The following is an 18,417-nucleotide window of genomic DNA, read 5'->3' as shown; positions in this document are numbered from 1 at the left end:
GCTTATAATATTATCGGGCGCGACTTACAATTATGACTTACATAAGATAGGATAATAACATTTAACGTTGATAGTTATTAATATTGAGAATGTAATATTGCAAATTATTACGTAATTTTTTTTAATAATGTATATTGTTAGTGACCAGGCGACCATTTGTAATTACGAATATTGAAAAAGGATTTAATAACATATCTAGTATAATTTAATTTTACGTTAATTAGGGTTATTTATGTAATATTAAATACACAAAAACTGATTAATTTGTTCTTAAATTACATTTTTTAATGATATAACAGTAAAAAATTGCTATTTGTGGCATTTTATTTGTGTGACTAGCTTTCCTTGAGTATTCGCCCGCGTGCCATACAAGATTTCATCTATTCCGTTTTTTCCCATTAAAATACAGATTATGTCACTCAGTAATAACGTAGCGTTCTGTTACATGCAAACAAAAAAAAAAAAACATTTTTTTTAAATATTATTAGCTTAGGTATGGTGAGTTACATCCGTAAGTCGTGACTGTAAGTCCCGTCGTCAAATATTTAAACTGGACCCGACCGGCATACAACTGTAGATAATAAAATGTATCATTTTACAACAAATTAATTAATACTGAAAATTAATATCATTACTTGTTGATACGGTTGAAATATTCTACGAGATGGTAGCTTGAAATAAATAAAGGAATGCTTGTAAAATGCCTAATAAAATACTTATATCAATCGTTCCTATACAATAAATCTTAACTACAAATTTACAGTAAGCTACGTAATAGCAACAAAAAGCAATAAATATGAAAAGAAACTATATTATACAAATGAATCGTCAGTCAAAAACTACTTTTTTCTTATCTAAATGTATATAAAAATGAATTAAAACATTTTTTTTCATATGGCAAGATAAAAAACGCTGGAGTCTATATTGTAGGCCTAACACTAACTTATCTTTATTATTCAATAAACATCTAGAGAATGATAAATATATTATTATTAAAATGAACACATAATATTTTTTTTAAGTTTAATTTTGAGACGATATCTTGAAATATTTATGGCAGTTTATAATTAAGTTTATAAAAAAAAAAACAACAAAGATATCTAAAATGGCGAATTTATAGATCAAAATGAAATTTGCCATTTCATATCACTTTTGTTTTTTTTTTTTGAATGTAAATATAAACGACACAAACGAAATTATAAATCTATAAATCCATTTTACATATCTATGGTGTTAAATAATAAAAAATAGATAAAATAATAGCCTCCAGGGCGTTTAACGTTTAACAATAAATGCATTACCTAGCTTTTGAGTATATTTAAGCATTTATTACTAAGAGGGTACAAAGTTAGATCTAGTAGCTCATGAGATTTTTATCCATGGAATAAGTTCCGTGTTGTAAAAAACATTTAGATGCCATACATAAAAAAAGTAAATTGCACATACAAAAAAAAAAAAAAAAATGTAAGACTGTAATAACTGCGAAATTACAGTTTTTTTTTTGGGTCAATTATTTAATAAATTAATGTTTAAAAGAAATCTGTTCTGTAAGCTCAAGTTATACAAATTAAAAAAAAAAATATTGTCAATGTAAATGCTACAAAGAAAAAAACATGTAATCGTTAAAAACCGAACAAATTATAATGACTTTAATTAGAAATCTAAAATCGCATATCTAGAAGTAAATTAGGCTTTAAAAAATCACGTTGTGTAGCAAAATGTTAATAGTATTTAGGCTGTATGGCCAAGGGTCGCGACGTAATGGATTGGAACTTTATTTTATGAATACAAAAGTATTTTTTTTTAAATAACAGATTTCATATTTTGAGAAATACAATTTAAATTTATCTTAATTTTTTTAATGATAAATGTGTGATGTCTTTTCAGTACTTTTGCGTATAAACAATAGGCCATAGGTATTAAATTGGTAATGATTTTTAAAAAATTCTAAAAATAAATCTTTACTATGGACGATTATTGTCTATGGATCATTCGTTGATTAGTTCAAGAGAATTTTTAAGTTGATTATATTAAAAAAAACCTTGTTTTTTTTGTTAATTAATAAAAATCATGAAATCCTTAGTTTGATTTTTATAAATATTTTTAATCTGTGTAATACTTGTAGTCTACGACATCGACATCTCGTTTTAGTTCTTTGCTATTTCTATTGCCACCTCTTTCCAATTTATACTGATTGTATGGCAAAGTTGTCACGGTATCCATTACATGATATCGATATACTTTTTTTTAAAATTAATCTACACAACAATAAAAACTTTTTTTTTAATGTCTAAACTTTTGTCATTACTTTTTAAATCTTTAACACAGATAAATAAGGAAATTAAAGAAAAAAAATCCTTTTATTGTTATGTAAATTATATTAAAATGTACGTTTAGTGTATGAAGGCCGAGTTCCTAGGGCACTTCTTCCCACAGGAGCATTTTCGTACTATTTCTATATCTTTGGTGTATCTCGTGCCGTCGGCGCAGACTAGGCGAATCTGAAAATGTAATACAAAAATTAAAACAATTATTTTCAAAAGTAACCTCATCTATTCCACAACTGGGAAAATTCTCGACTAAGCAGAATCGATCTTCTTGATATTTATCTAAAACTTGTAGGTTTTAAAAGTGCGGATACACGTGATAGGCTTCAAATCAAATTACATACACCACATACATACCATTAATAAACAATACACAAGTCAAATATAAACAGTAGTTAAGTCACAAGGTAGATTTACAACTGATATTTGTCCATTATCATAGATATCCTTGTTACGGAAATACCTTTCTCTTCTTAGTCTTCCTGGGGGCACAGCAGAGGGCCCTCCCGCAGGCCCCCGCGCCCCCGGGGCCCTTTGTAGTACAGCGGGCCCCGCGCACCGGCCGCCGGCTTCTGCACGAGCCTTCGGTTATGAATTCACGAGTAGCCTCCTGGAAATACATTTTATATATAAAAAGAGTGTGCTTTAGACCAAGCGACTGAAGTAAAACTTAAGCTCCATCTAAGTTATATTTCAACTTCCGTTCGCATTGTTCTATCACACTTTTTCGTCGTTGTGAAATTCGTACAGTAATATTTTTTTTCATGAATGCTTTAATTTTTTTTTAATTTCTTTTATGCAGACCTTGCCCTAACAATAATGAACATAAAAATAGAATTGTCAAATTTAATACACTCGTATATTTCTGCGATTCACTCTTTATATATAGATGGGTAGATATTGATTTACCTTTCGGCAAGCCCCAGTAGAGGGCGCTGGTTGTGCGGGCGCTTCTTCGGGATATTGCTTCTGTGCGGGCGCCGCTGGAAGCATAAAAATTGTATATGTTGCAGTCAGAACTCTTAACCAGTCAAAAGTACTATTGACTAGCGAAATCAGTCAAAAGTACTTTTGACTGGACAAGTTGGTCAAAAGTGATTTTGACTGAAAATTATTGGTTATTAGTACTTTTGACTGCAAATTCGCGGTTAAAAATACTTTTGACTGACGCTCTCCGTCAAAAGTATTTTTAACTGCAAAAAAGCGTCAGTCAAAAGCACTATTAACTCGTTAGATGTGAATAAATTTAGTCAAATGATCCTGATAAACCATAATAAATTTATGCCCACGAGCTTCTTGCGACTGCATGTCAATCAGATCGATTTGGCAGCGGCTGTTCATTTCAGTGTGCAGGATCGGTTTCTAAGCCTGACCCATCCTTTTCTTGCTTTTCTTCCTTTGGCATACTTCGCACATTGATAAATATATATTAATCATTTCATTTGTAATATTAGCGTACTTTTTTACCGTTTCATTCTTAAGTCTATCGCGACCACCATGCCCTATAGAAATATGAGCAGCATCAATAATGTCGTAGATTTCCTCAGCCGGCAAAAATATTTGACAGGTTCTGTGTTTGTAACTAATTTTTTTTATACCACAAACTTCAATGTGTTAAAGCGTTGTAGTCTACTGTACTGTAATGGTGTTTCATCATTGCAAACTTTTTAAATTTTTCTTTTGTCATCACATTGAAATGACTATCTTTCATATCTTCCATCGCTAAAATTCTTTGCAAAAAGCCTTCTTTCTTTTCGTAGTCACTCATTTTTGTTCTAATATCAGCACGTTCTCCACTAATAATGAGTAATATAAAAGTTTATATGTGCGTTTGTCGTTATTTTTATCGACCACCTTAACTTTTTAAGAGTTTTGACTGATACAACCAGTCAAAACCACTTTTGACGGAATCATTTAGTCAAAAGTACTTTTAACCAGCTCCATTGGGCAAAAGTACTTTTAACTGTTATTTTAGTCAAAAGTATTATTGACTAAATCAAACGGTCAAAAGTACTTCTGACTGATTTTGCTAGTCAATAGTGCTTTTGACTGGTTAAGAGTTTTGACTGCAACATATATAGCGTCCTCAGAATATAACTGGTTTAGTTATTTTTTCATTTACTGTATGTAATAACAGGTTAGTTGTGTTAATTAGTCAATGAGGGTAGTCCGTAATGGTTTCTCAATTAACCTTAAAATAAAAACTATGAAGAATATAGTATTAAGGTTGTTGCTATTATCCGCATCTTTATCCGCAAATGCGGATTATCTGCATTTATTTAGACATCTGCATTCGCATCCGCATCGGCAACAGTAATGCGAATTTTTTGGGATGCGGATTTGAAGAAGAATATGATGAAAAGGAAGTCAAATATAGTTCATTACAGGCACACATTAGCACCAAGATCATATGGATTTTCTTAGCTTTGTTTTACTTATCTGCGAGATTCCTTTTTTGAATCTATTAATATTTGTTTACTGTTCTTATTCAAACTAGCTATGCATGCACCTCAGTCCTCCATCTTAGATTAGTACGTGACTGTTCCGCTGACTTAGTATTGACACCGGGCAGTTCATAGAATTAAGTATGGAGACAAAACACAGTTTTTTTTTTATTCTTTATTTATAAAGCCTATATTATATAAGGTTTGTGTCTAAATGCGGAAAACCGAGCCCACAACTATACAATACAATACTATATAAAGTTAAGTCCTACATATATAAGGTTAAGTCGGCTATATTAATTAATTCTTGGTTTTATTTTGAAGAGACATGAATGTATTAATATATTTTATTTGAGAGAGAAATATAAAAACCTCCGAATCGGCGACATGTTTCTCGTTTCATTTTTTTAAATTTAAATATAAAATAGTTTTTAAAAACAATTTTGTCAAAAGAGAAAGTTTTACTAACTATTTACGTAGTTGATAAAGATTTTAAAGTAACTGATGACTAAAACCGTGAATAAAAATATCCCCACTAAAAAGTGATATCTATTTTTTTTTATATATAGTAGAAAAAAAAAACAATCTGGTGAAGTCCGAAAATAAATATTTTATTAATAACTAGCCGTGTCTCCGACTTCATTCGCGTGGAATTTAATAAAATAGTTGTTGTAAGCTAAGTAGCCTAACAAGGAAAGTCTTTCCGCTGACCCCCTTCGATTTCAATTAAATTGAAATATGTTATTCTACATCAAAATCTAAGAGACACGTATTTTTTTTTATCGGCGGAAAAACGTTTCTAAGGGGTGAAAATATCCCCTAAAGTTGAGACCTCCGAGGGTAGTTTATCAGGTTTCGCCTATTTTCACTCGAGATAAGCGAATGCACCCAAATGGATAATCAACTTAATGATAAACGATGGAAAATGCAACTGGTTTCATATCGGGGGGTTGCACAGGAAAAAAGTTATAGGGGTTGAAATTCACAAAATCGTTATAACAAAAAAACTATAGCACCTATCTCGATGGTTTCAATTGCATTTTGAAGAGGGCAAAAAAGTAGTAGATACGGGTTTTTGCGTTTTTACCGCAAATGAAGTTAAGGGGGTGAACTACCCCTGTATATGTCTACAGTAAATCTCAATAAAACGGCAGTATTTCTTTGTTTTCTTATTTCTTCTCCTCGTGATACGTGTTTTCTTCAAATTTACAACAACCGTGCCACATATATATCATGAAATGAACGGTTTTATCTAGAAGCCAACTTATTTATAGATCGATTTTTTGATGAAAAAGTATACATATATGGCTTATCGATAATTCCGATTGATTTATATTTGGCAATGAGATTATATAGGCGTACGATAAGCGCTTACACATATTTGTTTCGGTAGATAGACAAAGTTTCGGGATGTCACATAGAAAAACTGTGTAGTCAACGAAAAAAAACGAAAACGTGCAACATGCTTTTATCTTTTATTGATGATAGGTAAACAGTCTAACAAAATAATCACTGTAGCGATAGATAGAAGCGAATATATAATCGCAGGCTATTCTAGCCGTTGTAAGTACTGCAGTAATGATAGTCATCAAAAAAATGTTTAAAACATAGCGACTTTTTACACCAGGAGCAGCGAATAATAGCAACATTTTCACATCCTGGAACTTCACAATGTGAGTTGCAGGAATCTCCAAATGCAAAATCTACAGGATTTTCAAAATTCGCTGATTTTTCTTCTATGTAACCACTTTTGTACCAAGAATATTTGAAAAGATCGATATAACGCGGTGACGACAGTTGGTTATGCACGAGTGACTGCAGCTTTATGATATTGTTTCTCAAATGCAAATCAATATCATAATCCATCAAAAGACAATGATCAGAAAAATGTCTAACAAAATTTTTCCATACTCGGAATCCAAAAACATCGAGGGGTTGAATTTTTCCGGTAGTTCCTTTAGGTATAATCATTACTTTGACATCGCTATTCAAAGGTTTCACATCAAGTACAGCTTGGGGACAGTGTCCAGTCCAAGAATCAATCAGTAATAAAGATTTTGGACCAATTTTTGGGAAAAATACATGTTGCAACCAACTTTTGAAATGATCTGAAAATAGAAAAATGTATTTTTATCATTCGAAAAAATATCTATACAAAAACAGTGGGTGTAATTAATACCTGAAGTAAGCTTCCCAGACTTGGATACTTCTATGTACACATTATCCGGTCTGAAAAGCGTCTTTTCCACTACTGGACCAATCCTGCCAGTTGGTTCTTTTAAAACCAAAAATAGAGGAGATAACAGCTTACCATCAGCTGATATAGTCGGTTGAATAGTGTAACTGTGGGTCATAGAGGAGACTGATTGTACAAGACATTGTATTTGCTTTTCTCCTTCGACTGCTAAAGTTCTTCCGGAATGCATTTCTAATTGGAAGCCACTCTGATCTGCGTTGAATGTATTTGACAATCCGTAAGTTTTAATATTTTCTTTTACGTCATCGACAAATTTTCGAATTTGTTGTTCCAACACTGTTCCATCTTCAATTGTTTTAGATGTAACGAATTTATTTATTTTTCTCGATACGATACGATGAGCTGCTTTGAATGAGTTTATCCACGTACGAGATGCTTTGAAACGAAAATCAGTATGCCCTATTTCTTTTTGAGCATGTAAGGCCCATCTTTTCAAATCGGAATCGTGCACTATCAAACCAGCATCCACAGCAGCTTTGAAATTTTCCAAAGTGTAAGCACAAATACGTGCTAATTTTTCTTTGTACGTGCCCCCTTTGTTCAAATTGTGCGCCCACCGCCGCAACTGTCTTATAGATTGCACTCTCTTGAACTTTTGTTTAACACTGCCCAAACCCAAATTTCCTTTCTTCCCGCTGCGCCAATACTCAACAGCCCTTAATTTGTACTCGTAAGATAAGCCTTCGTCATCACGAGTGCATGTATCAGGCGAAAATTCTGGTTCATGCAGGGCGTTTGACCATTCTTTATCTTCAACAATTTCCATTTCCCAATCCTTGAACGGTTCTTCAAAATGCAAAGAATTTTCTTCCACCGTTTCAAAACCACTGTATTCGTTCATTGCAGTCAACAAAATATTTTCAAAGTTTTCTTTCAATTGTATTTCATCGTTATTTACTGGTGAATCCGGTAAATGCATAACTTCAAAAGTTGCGAGAAGCATTCTAATAACGTTCAAAGGATTTATCTTCATTTTGATTAATATTTACAATTTCGTTTTAAATAATCTCGAATTACAAGTGCCTGCTTTCCTGTAAAAAAAAAATAGCCGACTGTGGTGAAAATATGCCGCGATCGCTGTTTTGTTACTGCTTCTACGTCGTATTTGAAATCTAATTTTGAGAGCGAGTCACAAACTGAACAGAAGTGATTCCCAGATAACACCGTTAAGAAAGAGGGGAGTTATGATAACTATGAAACTGCGTCAATATTTACTAAATTTTCGTGAGATCAAAAAGTGTAGATATTTTTGGAATTCATCTTCTGGCTTATTCAATATTGACTTATAAAAAAAATGGTGATCCGTAAAAATTAACCCATATGTAATTTTCGGGAAAAATAAATAAATAAGAAAATTCTTTGAAACTACGGATGTGATTGGTATGGATACCGTAAAAAGTGACAAAAAATAAAAAATTGATAGAGTGGTAGAATTTTCAGAGGGATATTTTATTGTTTCGAAATTTCCTTGCTCAATTAGGTAAAATTCATTGCTTAAATACATTGAAAATTAAATCTTTTAAGTATAACTAGTGTCTTAAATTGCCTTCAAATAAAAAACAACTTATTAAGATTGGACGCATACTTTTGGTTCTATCGCTTTCACCAGTTATGGAAATGCTATTTCCAGAAAAATCTATCCATCGTTTGAGATGTAGACGTTGAAAATTGAAAGAAAACACGTATCACAAGGAGAAGAAATAAGAAAACAAAGAAATACTGCCGTTTTATTGAGATTTACTGTAAACATATATAGGGGTAGTTCACCCCCTTAACTTCATTTGCGGTAAAAACGCAAAAACCCGTATCTACTACTTTTTTGCCCTCTTCAAAATGCAATTGAAACCATCGAGATAGGTGCTATAGTTTTTTTGTTATAACGATTTTGTGAATTTCAACCCCTATAACTTTTTTCCTGTGCAACCCCCCGATATGAAACCAGTTGCATTTTCCATCGTTTATCATTAAGTTGATTATCCATTTGGGTGCATTCGCTTATCTCGAGTGAAAATAGGCGAAACCTGATAAACTACCCTCGGAGGTCTCAACTTTAGGGGATATTTTCACCCCTTAGAAACGTTTTTCCGCCGATAAAAAAAAATACGTGTCTCTTAGATTTTGATGTAGAATAACATATTTCAATTTAATTGAAATCGAAGGGGGTCAGCGGAAAGACCTTCCTTGTAAGTTACTTCTTATTACATCAGCTATGTGCCAGTGAAAGTTCCTTCAAAATCGGTTTAGCGGTTTCAGAAATTAGCCGGAACAAACAGACAGACATACATACAGATAGACAGGCAAAAATTAAAAAAAATGTTATTTTGGTTTACATACCCTATATACACCCTATGCATATAGTTAAAAGTGGTTATTTTAATATTATAAACAGACACTCCGATTTACAGACACGCCATATGTAAAATCATTTGAAAACTTAACTAGAGATCTTATCACCTCTGGTTCTCATATAAAATAGCAAATTTTGCAAATTTGACCTCCCAAGACTGATGGACACTGCGAAGACCACCGGGGACAACATCGTACTCATTTCGATAAAAAAAAAACCGACAAATAGACGTCACATTTATGTCATTTCGATTAGGATTTCTTCGAATACACATAATTTTCATTTGGTGTAAAAATTACGTAATAATTTCCTCAGACATTACCTAAACAACTTGCACTAATTATTACTTCATTATTATATTACATAGACACCAGTGAGATCAGAATGATGTTAAATAGACGTAATATTTATGTCATATTTATGACATCACAGTATGACGTAAAAAGTGGAAAATAATGATTCTTCCATGACTTAACTGTGACTTTAATCTTATGTAAGCTATGATCTAGAATGATGTCGTTCTGACACTGTACAGACTACTGACAGGTAGACGCTGTGACGCCTGTGACGTTCTCTGGGTATTCATTTGGATCGTTATATCGATGTATTAAGCCATACATAATTACGTCAACTAAACGTACCTGGCGATGCTTGTACGTTGCTGACGACTTGCTTACGTGGCGGCAGCTTGACTTGCGTGATAACGGGCGCTCCACCTAAACAATTTTTGATATTATTACTACCACGATGTAAGAGTATACTAGTCAGCTCATCGATGTGATCAACCCACTAAAATGCTAAGTACAAGAAAACTAAATTTACAAAAATTTCATACTTTCTTAGTAAAGAATTTCTCCGTCTCGAGACACCCATGGGCCTTGCATTCATTCTCCTTTTCAGGCGGAATTTCCCAAAATTTTGCAAGTGATCAAAATCAAAATCGAAATCAAAATCAAAAACAGCTTTATTCAAATAGGCCCCAAGAGCACTTTCGAATCGTCATTTTACAAATTAAAACTTTAAAAATAAATTATTCCACCGATTCGGAAGAGAAGAATCGACAAGCAAATCCGCAGTTTCACCTCCCTCGCGCCCGCCTCGCGAGAAATGTTTGTAGAGTCAATGTCTCGTGTCGCGCCAGCAGTACTCACCGACGGAGGTGCGCAGCTCGCACTGCGCGCCCGCCGTGCCGGCGCGGCAGCGGCACGTGTAGTCGGAGCGCGAGCCCGCCTCGCGCACGCAGCGCCCGCCGCGCGCGCACGGGTTGGGCACGCACGGGTCCTGCGGGCACAGCGCTTCTGTCACGTTACGGCCACATCACGTCACGTCATGTTACAATCATGAAGTAAAGCTATGTTGCAACGAAGCCAATAAAAATAACCAATTAATATGTGAATTGTCTCATTGTTTACAAAATAATTTTGTCTAACGTAGTAATAGACGGCGATGTGGTTCGCCACCCATCACGTCTCGTTTCTCGCGGAGGCGAAAAGTGGCCCATGGAGAGCCGCTTCGCTACGTTGAATGTAACAGGAGGAATGGATGGTAAGTTAGATGAAGTATGTCAGATGATGGATGAACGATGTATAGATGTACTATGCGTGAATGAAACTAAGAGGAAGGGATGCGACACCACAGTAGATGGTCCCTACACGGCATACTGGTCGGGAGTCACCGAAACCAGCCGAGACTGTCAGGGAGTTGGTATGATTCTTTCTTCTCGAATGGTTGAATGTGTGAAGGAGCATGAATGTGTAAGCCCAAGACTCCTCTGGATCAGCCTCGACCTCCAACGCATGCGCCAATGCTTCCTTTATCGAGGTATGGTGACGAAGCCTCACTGCAGCTCTGACCTCCAGGTCTTTGATTCTGTCGACAAATGCTTGAACAATATTTGTCTTTACCATCTTGGTGTCGGCTGCTGGGTATGAATTCCTGACGAGTTTTTCGATTTCCAACGCACATTGTTGTAGTCCTTCTCCTGAACGTTGGACTCTGTCACGCAGCTGGGCACGGAACACGTGCTCCAGGTGTCGCTCCCCGTGTCGGGATTCAAGTGCCTCCATCATGTCTTAGAACCCATTTACTGTACGTGGCAGTGCTTCCAGAACCGACAAAGCTTGCCCTCTGAGCGCAACAGTGAGAGCGGTCAGGCATTGCTCTTCCGTCCATCCGTTGACAGTAGCAACACTCTGGAATTGTCGACGATAAGCGTTCCACGAAGTAGTGCCGTCGCGACGGCAGGCATTACGACGCGTCGTATGGAGGCACTTTCACTTTTGGTCCTTGCGCCACTCCGGTAGTTCCACTAGACATCGCAATTCCTATGGTTTCAAGGCGTACTACTCTCTTCTGTAGTTCAGTGAGGCCGGTTTTCACATTTTCAAGATCCAATCCTAACCCGGTAACTCGTTCTTCCACTACGTCGACATCTTTTCGAAGCTTAGTCACCGCGTCACTAACATCTTTTACAGCCCAAAGCGTTTTTTCTTGGAGCTCTTTTTGTTGCTCTTGTAATTCTTGCAAAGCACCACGAATTTCATCCTTTTGTTGCTCTATTAATTTATTTAAAGTTGCTAATTGAAGAGCCACTTGAGAGTCTGTAGAAGCTACGGTGTCGCTGGTGGGCGTGGTAAGGTGGGCGGATCCAGTGGGCGGGGCTTGAGACAAAGTGGGCGGGGCCTGAGCCTGAGTAGGCGGAGCCTGAGCCTGAGTAGGCAGGACCTGAGCCCGAGTGGGCGGGGCCTGCGCCCGAGTGGGTGGGGCCTGCGCCCGAGTGGGCGGGGCCTGAGCCCGAGTGGGCGGGGCCAGGGGGGCGTGGTCAGTAGGCGGGGCCTCTTTAAACGGTGGCGACATCGAAGGGCCGAGCCTACGAGTGTTTTGGACAGAGTGAAAGTGAAAAAACTACAAGAAAAGGAAAAGAAAGACGAGTATGTAGAGAAACTGAAAGAAAGTTTTAAAGGCATAGAAGAAATAGGTGTGATTGAAGATTTGTGGGATAAATTTAAGAAAAGGGTCGTGAATGTTGCTATTGAGGTATACGGGGTAGCTAAAAGAAGGAAAGGAAGTAAGAACTATAATGTATGGATGGATAAAGATGTAAAAAAGCGTGGTTGGATTGGTTAGCGACAAAAGCTAACCAAAAAAGTTCAAAAGGCAACGGATGACGAGATAAAGGAAGCAAGAACGAAGTATAAAAGATTGAAATTAACGGCGAAAGAAGTTGTGTCTAGAAAGAAAGAAAAACGAAAGGATGATTTTGATAGAAGGCTCACTGAAGATTTTCAGTCAAACATCAAGTTTTTCTGGAAATCCATCAAAACTGATAGACGAAAAACCTCTACCTCGGAACTGAGTTCAATCAGGAGTCAAGATGGGGGCATTATAAAAGGAGAAGAAAGTGTGTTAAAGAGATGGAAAGAGTGTTTTGAAAGTTTGTTCGAAAGAGAGGAAGTGCAGGTACAACATACGTCACCTTCCATGGAAGCGAGTAAAAATGTTGATGAAAGTGAGATAAGCATGGATGAAATAGTGAAAGCATTGAAAAGTATGAAATTAGGTAAGGTTGCAGGGTATGACAGGATAACCGTCGAAATGCTGAAGGCTGGACATGGCATAGTGGCTAGCCAGCTGTACCGCCTTTTCAATTTGTGCTGGCGAAATGAGCAAGTACCGGGAGACTGGTGCAAAGCCGTAATCGTCCCATTGTACAAGGGAAAAGGGTCACGGCAGCGGTGCAGGAATTACCACGGTATAAGCCTCCTCAGCGTCATCGGTAAATTGTATGCAAGTGTTGATTGAGAGGGTTGTGAATGAAACAGACGATAAAGTATGGGATGTACAAGCGGGATTTAGAAAGGGAATGGGATGTGCGGATCAGGTCTTTTCTTTGCGGTGCATAGCTGAAAAGTGTTTGGCTAAAAACAAAAAGTCTATTGCGCGTTCGTGGATTTAGAAAAGGCCTATGATAGAGCGATGAGAAATAAATTGTGGTTAGCATTGTCCGTGAATGGTGTGAGCAGTGTCCTCATACGAGCATTGCAATCTCTTTATAAGGGATTCTAGTGCTTATGTGAGGATAATGGGGCATACACAGAATGGTTTAATATCGAAAAAGGTGTTAAACAGGGATGTGTAGCGTCACCGTGGCTGTTTAATCTGTTCATAGACAATTGTTTGACAGATTTAAAAGAAAATGAAAATGGGTTGAGAATGAATGAGTTACACGTCAAATGTCTTCTCTATGCCGATGATCAAGTATTACTTGCGTCTTCGCTCGAGGAGTTGCAGGAGATGGTAACTGATATGAGTGGAGCTTTTGTAAGAAAGGGAATGAAGATAAATGTAAAGAAGACGAAAGTGATAGTGTTTGAAAGAGATGAGGCAGTGACAGACTGCAATATCGTGATTGGAGATGAACAAATTGAGCAGGTGAATAAGTTTGTGTATCTGGGTTCATAGTTTACAAAAGATGGAAAGTGTGAGAGTGATATTGAAAGAAAAGTGAATGCAGGAAACAGGGTGAATGGAGCTTTGCACTCCATTATGAGCAGTTGGGAGGTGTCTAACAAGGCTCGTTTGGCTGTGCACGGGGGGGGGGGTGTTGGTTCCTCACTCACACTCATGTACGGAAGTGAAAGTTGGGTATGGCAGAAGAAACACGAAAGCAGAATAAATGCAGTTGAGATGAGAGCGTTAAGAAGTATGATAGAAGTTAAACTGCGTGATAGGATAAAAAATAGTGAGATAAGGAAACGTTGTGGTCTGAAAGAAGATGTAGTGACAAACATTGAGAAACGTATGCCCAGATGGTTTGGTCATGTCGAGAGAATTAGTGAAGAACGATTGACGAAAAAAGTGTAGAAGGCGAGTGTGGATGGAATGGTTGGAAGGGGTAGACCTAGGCGGACGTTCCAAGACCAAATAAGGGACGTCTTGAAAAAAGGCCAGGTCAAGAGTACCCTAAACCGAAGAGCATGTATGAAGAAGAGAATAATGAAAGTGGACGAAGCGAAAGAAGTATGTAAGGATCGTAGCAAGTGGAAAGAAGTGGTCTTTGCCTACCCCTACGGGAAAGAGGCGTGATTATATGTATGTATGTATGTATGTATGTAGTAATAGACTAGTGACCCGCCCCGGCTTCGCACGGGTCCAATGCTGATACTAAATATACTACAGAATATCTTTATTTATAGTGTGAAGCTAGCTTATAGCATGGTTATTAACATAATAACAACATTTAAATATGCGTCGTTAGGTTACACGTTGTTACAGTATGCGTTGAAGAAATAAAGGTTCACTGCTCGTTCCCCGTAGGTGATAGCGTGATAATATATAGCCTATATGTTGATCCGACTTCTTAATAATATCCATGCCAAATTTGAAGTAAATCCATGCAGTACTTTTTGAGTTTATCTCGGACATACATAGAGACAAACAGAAAAACAGACAAAAATTCTAAAAACAATATTATAGGCTTCGGTATCGATTGTAGATCACACCCCAAGTATTCTTTTAAAAAAAATGGTCAATGTACAGTTTTGACTTTCTTACCATTTTATTATATGTAAAGATTATGTTAGGAATAGTCGAGAAAAAAGCTTGTCTTTTTTGATAACTTTTTAAAAGTCAGTAAAAATCTCTTTTTTCTCACATAATTAGATAGGCTTGCGTTAGACCACTATTTCACCTGATGTTAAGTGAGAATGTGGACTAGGAGCACGCTTACCTAGAAGTAGCCTATTCACTCGCGACTTAAGATCCCCGGATTGTAGCTATCCGGAAACGCAAACGCTGGTAGAGAGTTCCATTCTTTAGCCGTACGCATCAAGGATGTACTAGCGAATCGCTTAGTGCGTATAGTGGGTATGTCAACCATATAAGGGTGGTGGCGTAACGCAGTGCATCTGGTTGTTCAAAGGTGGAAGGGGCAGGGAGGAATCAGGTCGTAGAGTTCCTGCGCACACTCTTCAAAGTGTACCCAATAAAAAACCGACAGGGCGGCCACTCTACGCCAATGATCCAAGCTTTACAGCGACCAGATACCATCACCAATGACCCTCTTGGCTCGCCTCTCGATTCATTCGAGAAGTTCCAGCTGGTGCTTCGCAGAACCATCCCAAAGATGAGAGCAGTACTCCATGCATGGGCGAACTTGAGCTTGGTATAAATTTAAAAGCTGTCCCGGAGTGAAGTACTGTTTCGCCTTCGAAAGGACGCCCAGTTTTCTGGCAGTGTTAGAGCCTTTGCTTCTATGTTGTATCTCATTTCAAATAAGTACATAAATATTGAAAGAAGGTCAACTACAAACTGCAACAACAGGCTAGTCGAATAGGTTTTACAACAGTTTTTCACAATGGCAACTCACCGGCTCGTGGGCGCCGTCCTCCTGCAACGCATGCGGTCTCGCCGGCGCGGCGGGCTCGTCTCCGCCGCAGCCGGCGCGCGTGCGCACACTCCGCGCCGCGTTCACAAAGTCTACGCGTTTGTGGTTGATCCATGCTTCCTTCAGGCACCCTGTACGTAACACAAATTATTGATGCCACTGCTGGGCATAGGCCACTTGCTCCATATATAAGAATAGTCTAAGCTTAATCCACATAACTATAAATATATTTTAAAAATAAATATATTTTTAAAATAACTATATTTTATCATTACTTTGTGCTAAAATCTCTTATGCGCAAGATCCGAAAAAGGTTGGATGAAGATTGCGTACAACTAGGACATTTGGCGCAAACTTTGGTAGGCCGATGTCTAGTAGCTGAAATAAGTTGAGCCCAAAATAATATATAAATTATACAAACCTTTAAAGCTAGTAATATTCCTTAAGTGCCATTTACTAAATGCATTTTTGGCGACATCCTCTGGAACTCCGCCCAGGAACATGGGCGTCTCGAGACGGAGAAATTCTTTACTGCCTGAAAGGATGAAAAGTTTTGCAGATGTAGCTTTAAATTTTTTGTTAATATTTGTAATTTTAATATAATTTTGGGCCCCTTCTCATGATAAATATTCATGAAAAATAAGTGTATAATAATAATGAATCATAAACATTACATTCTCAAAACCCTTGTAGAATACTTGTGTTGGGTCCAGAAACACAATCAACATCTGTATGACCAATACAAACACTCCACATGAACGGTGAGCGTGTAAGGAGTGATGAAAGAATAAATGAAACAATTGATTGAAACCTACCCTCATTGATGATAGACCGTGCGGGCCCGTCGTCGACTCGAAGAGTGAAATTTTTCTTGATCGCGATCAATTCAGCCTTGTGGTAGTTACCGTCGGAGACCATTTCAAAGCTGGTAGACAGGAAAAAAATCATTGTACATATATGATTAATTGGTCGAGGTTAAGATTTCGATTCGTATGAAGTAAATGTTTTCAATTTTATTCCCCTCTTATCAATTTTTCTAGCACTCTGTATAAGCTACTAATTTACCTTTACCACTAACTATTTATTTATTTCTGAAAAACATTTCACAAATTACTGCTTTACATACACTTACTACTACTTACATTTTTTGAAGGGTACCAAAAACTTAGATTAACTGCTACTTTCATCCCTCATCATATAAGATGATTCTATATCTTGGTCTAACCTGTACATAGTAGAAGTGGGGTGGTTCCCAACGTCATAGCTGATGCGTATTCTGCCATTGAACAACTCCACAGCTAAATGTTCGCTGTCTCCAAAGTACATCAAGACGCCGTGGAGTTGTTTGGTGCTGAACACTGGAAGATTTTGAAACATTTTACAAGATTTATTTTTGGTAGTAATTGTTTGTGTTGATGATGTTAATAAAGTGTATTCAATAGTGTGTGTCAACTCCTTTTAAATTATCGTAACAGACTTTTGTCATTGTTAGCGCCAGCGGGTAGTACTTCAAAGTATTTGGAAAATAAAAAAGTTGATTTAGGGGGCTGAAACTGCATTAATTGAAGAGTTGAGAAAAATTTAGACTGATGAAACTGATAGAAATGGCAGAAAAGGGCTTATTTGGTCCAGCGCCAAATAATAGTATTGTGATAGATAGAGTACAAGCGCTCATAAAAGACAAATTCAGTCTTGCTATCAAACTTTTTACTGGGACTGAGAAAATAACTTAACCTTGTAGAAGACCAAAGCCTAAAAATACCGTTCTCTTGTAGTGTTATATTTCTGTGGTGAGTAAGGTAACCTGGGGGTAAGGGTTTGGGGTAGGCAACGCGCTTGTGATACTTCTGGTTTTGTAGGTTACGATAACCGCTTACCACCATAACCGTATGCTTCCTTGTTACTCTATTTTTATATAGAAATATGGAGTGTATACTTAGTTACTTACCAAGAGTCACATTGGCTTGGGGGACAGTACGAAGCGGTTCCAGTTCGACCAGAGAGTCATTGTAGCTGAATGTAAGTGATGTGAGGTACTCGCACAGACGACCTACGTAAAATACACAAGTAAATGAGAACAGATGTCTGAGTAAAGTACGCGAATACAAAAATATATGTTTCACATACTCGTAGACAAACAGTCGTTTGTTTCTGAGAATGGCTATTCTTTAAACTACGCAATGGGCAACTCCTAAAGTGTAATATATGAAGTATATGTTCAAAGCTAAATAAAAATTAAAATTAATCCAAAAATACGAAATGTGGGTACTTTATTGAATTTCTATTTTGGTGGCCTCCAAGGTAAGAAGTTTCCAATCGGATCGAAGGATCCTATATTCGATGCTAGGCTATGTATTTTAGGACAAATTAGTGGTAACTAATTTAAGCGTATGCTTTATTGTTCTGATTGTACAGTATACGCACCGGAGTACCCGGGCGCGCACTTGCACAGGTAGTCCGCGGGCGGCGCCAGCAGCGGCCGCTCCATCATGATGTCATCCTGGAGATCAGGTACTGATATTTAATTACACAACCGTTAGATTGCCGTCGTGGCACTACGTATGACTTTAAGGGGTTCTGTTGGTAAATGATTAAAATGAAGAAAAAGTTTGGAACGACAAGACGGATAGAGTAAGCGCTGTGGCGGAGTGGTGGAG

General features: G+C 37.1%; 1 protein-coding gene across 1 annotated transcript in view; it reads right to left on the bottom strand.

The window, feature by feature from the left end:
• Positions 1-2,358: 2,358 nt before the first annotated feature.
• Positions 2,359-18,417, bottom strand: part of LOC123667083 (protein slit) — a 211,630-nt gene continuing 195,571 nt past the window's right edge. Inside the window, exons 28-38 of the mRNA XM_045601073.1 lie at positions 18,185-18,260; positions 17,709-17,810; positions 16,986-17,118; positions 16,576-16,685; positions 16,182-16,295; positions 15,743-15,891; positions 10,527-10,656; positions 10,017-10,091; positions 3,237-3,310; positions 2,791-2,937; positions 2,359-2,501 (exon numbers count right to left, since the gene is read on the bottom strand). Of these exons, the coding sequence (XP_045457029.1) occupies positions 2,394-2,501; positions 2,791-2,937; positions 3,237-3,310; positions 10,017-10,091; positions 10,527-10,656; positions 15,743-15,891; positions 16,182-16,295; positions 16,576-16,685; positions 16,986-17,118; positions 17,709-17,810; positions 18,185-18,260 (1,218 nt within the window). The 3' untranslated portion in view covers positions 2,359-2,393. The remainder of the gene's footprint in view (positions 2,502-2,790; positions 2,938-3,236; positions 3,311-10,016; positions 10,092-10,526; positions 10,657-15,742; positions 15,892-16,181; positions 16,296-16,575; positions 16,686-16,985; positions 17,119-17,708; positions 17,811-18,184; positions 18,261-18,417) is intronic.

Source organism: Melitaea cinxia, chromosome 27, assembly GCF_905220565.1.
Source record: "Melitaea cinxia chromosome 27, ilMelCinx1.1, whole genome shotgun sequence".
Classification (NCBI taxonomy): Eukaryota; Metazoa; Arthropoda; class Insecta; order Lepidoptera; family Nymphalidae; genus Melitaea; species Melitaea cinxia.
Note: the sequence above shows the minus strand (reverse complement) of the source record. Positions and strands in the feature narration are given on the sequence as shown.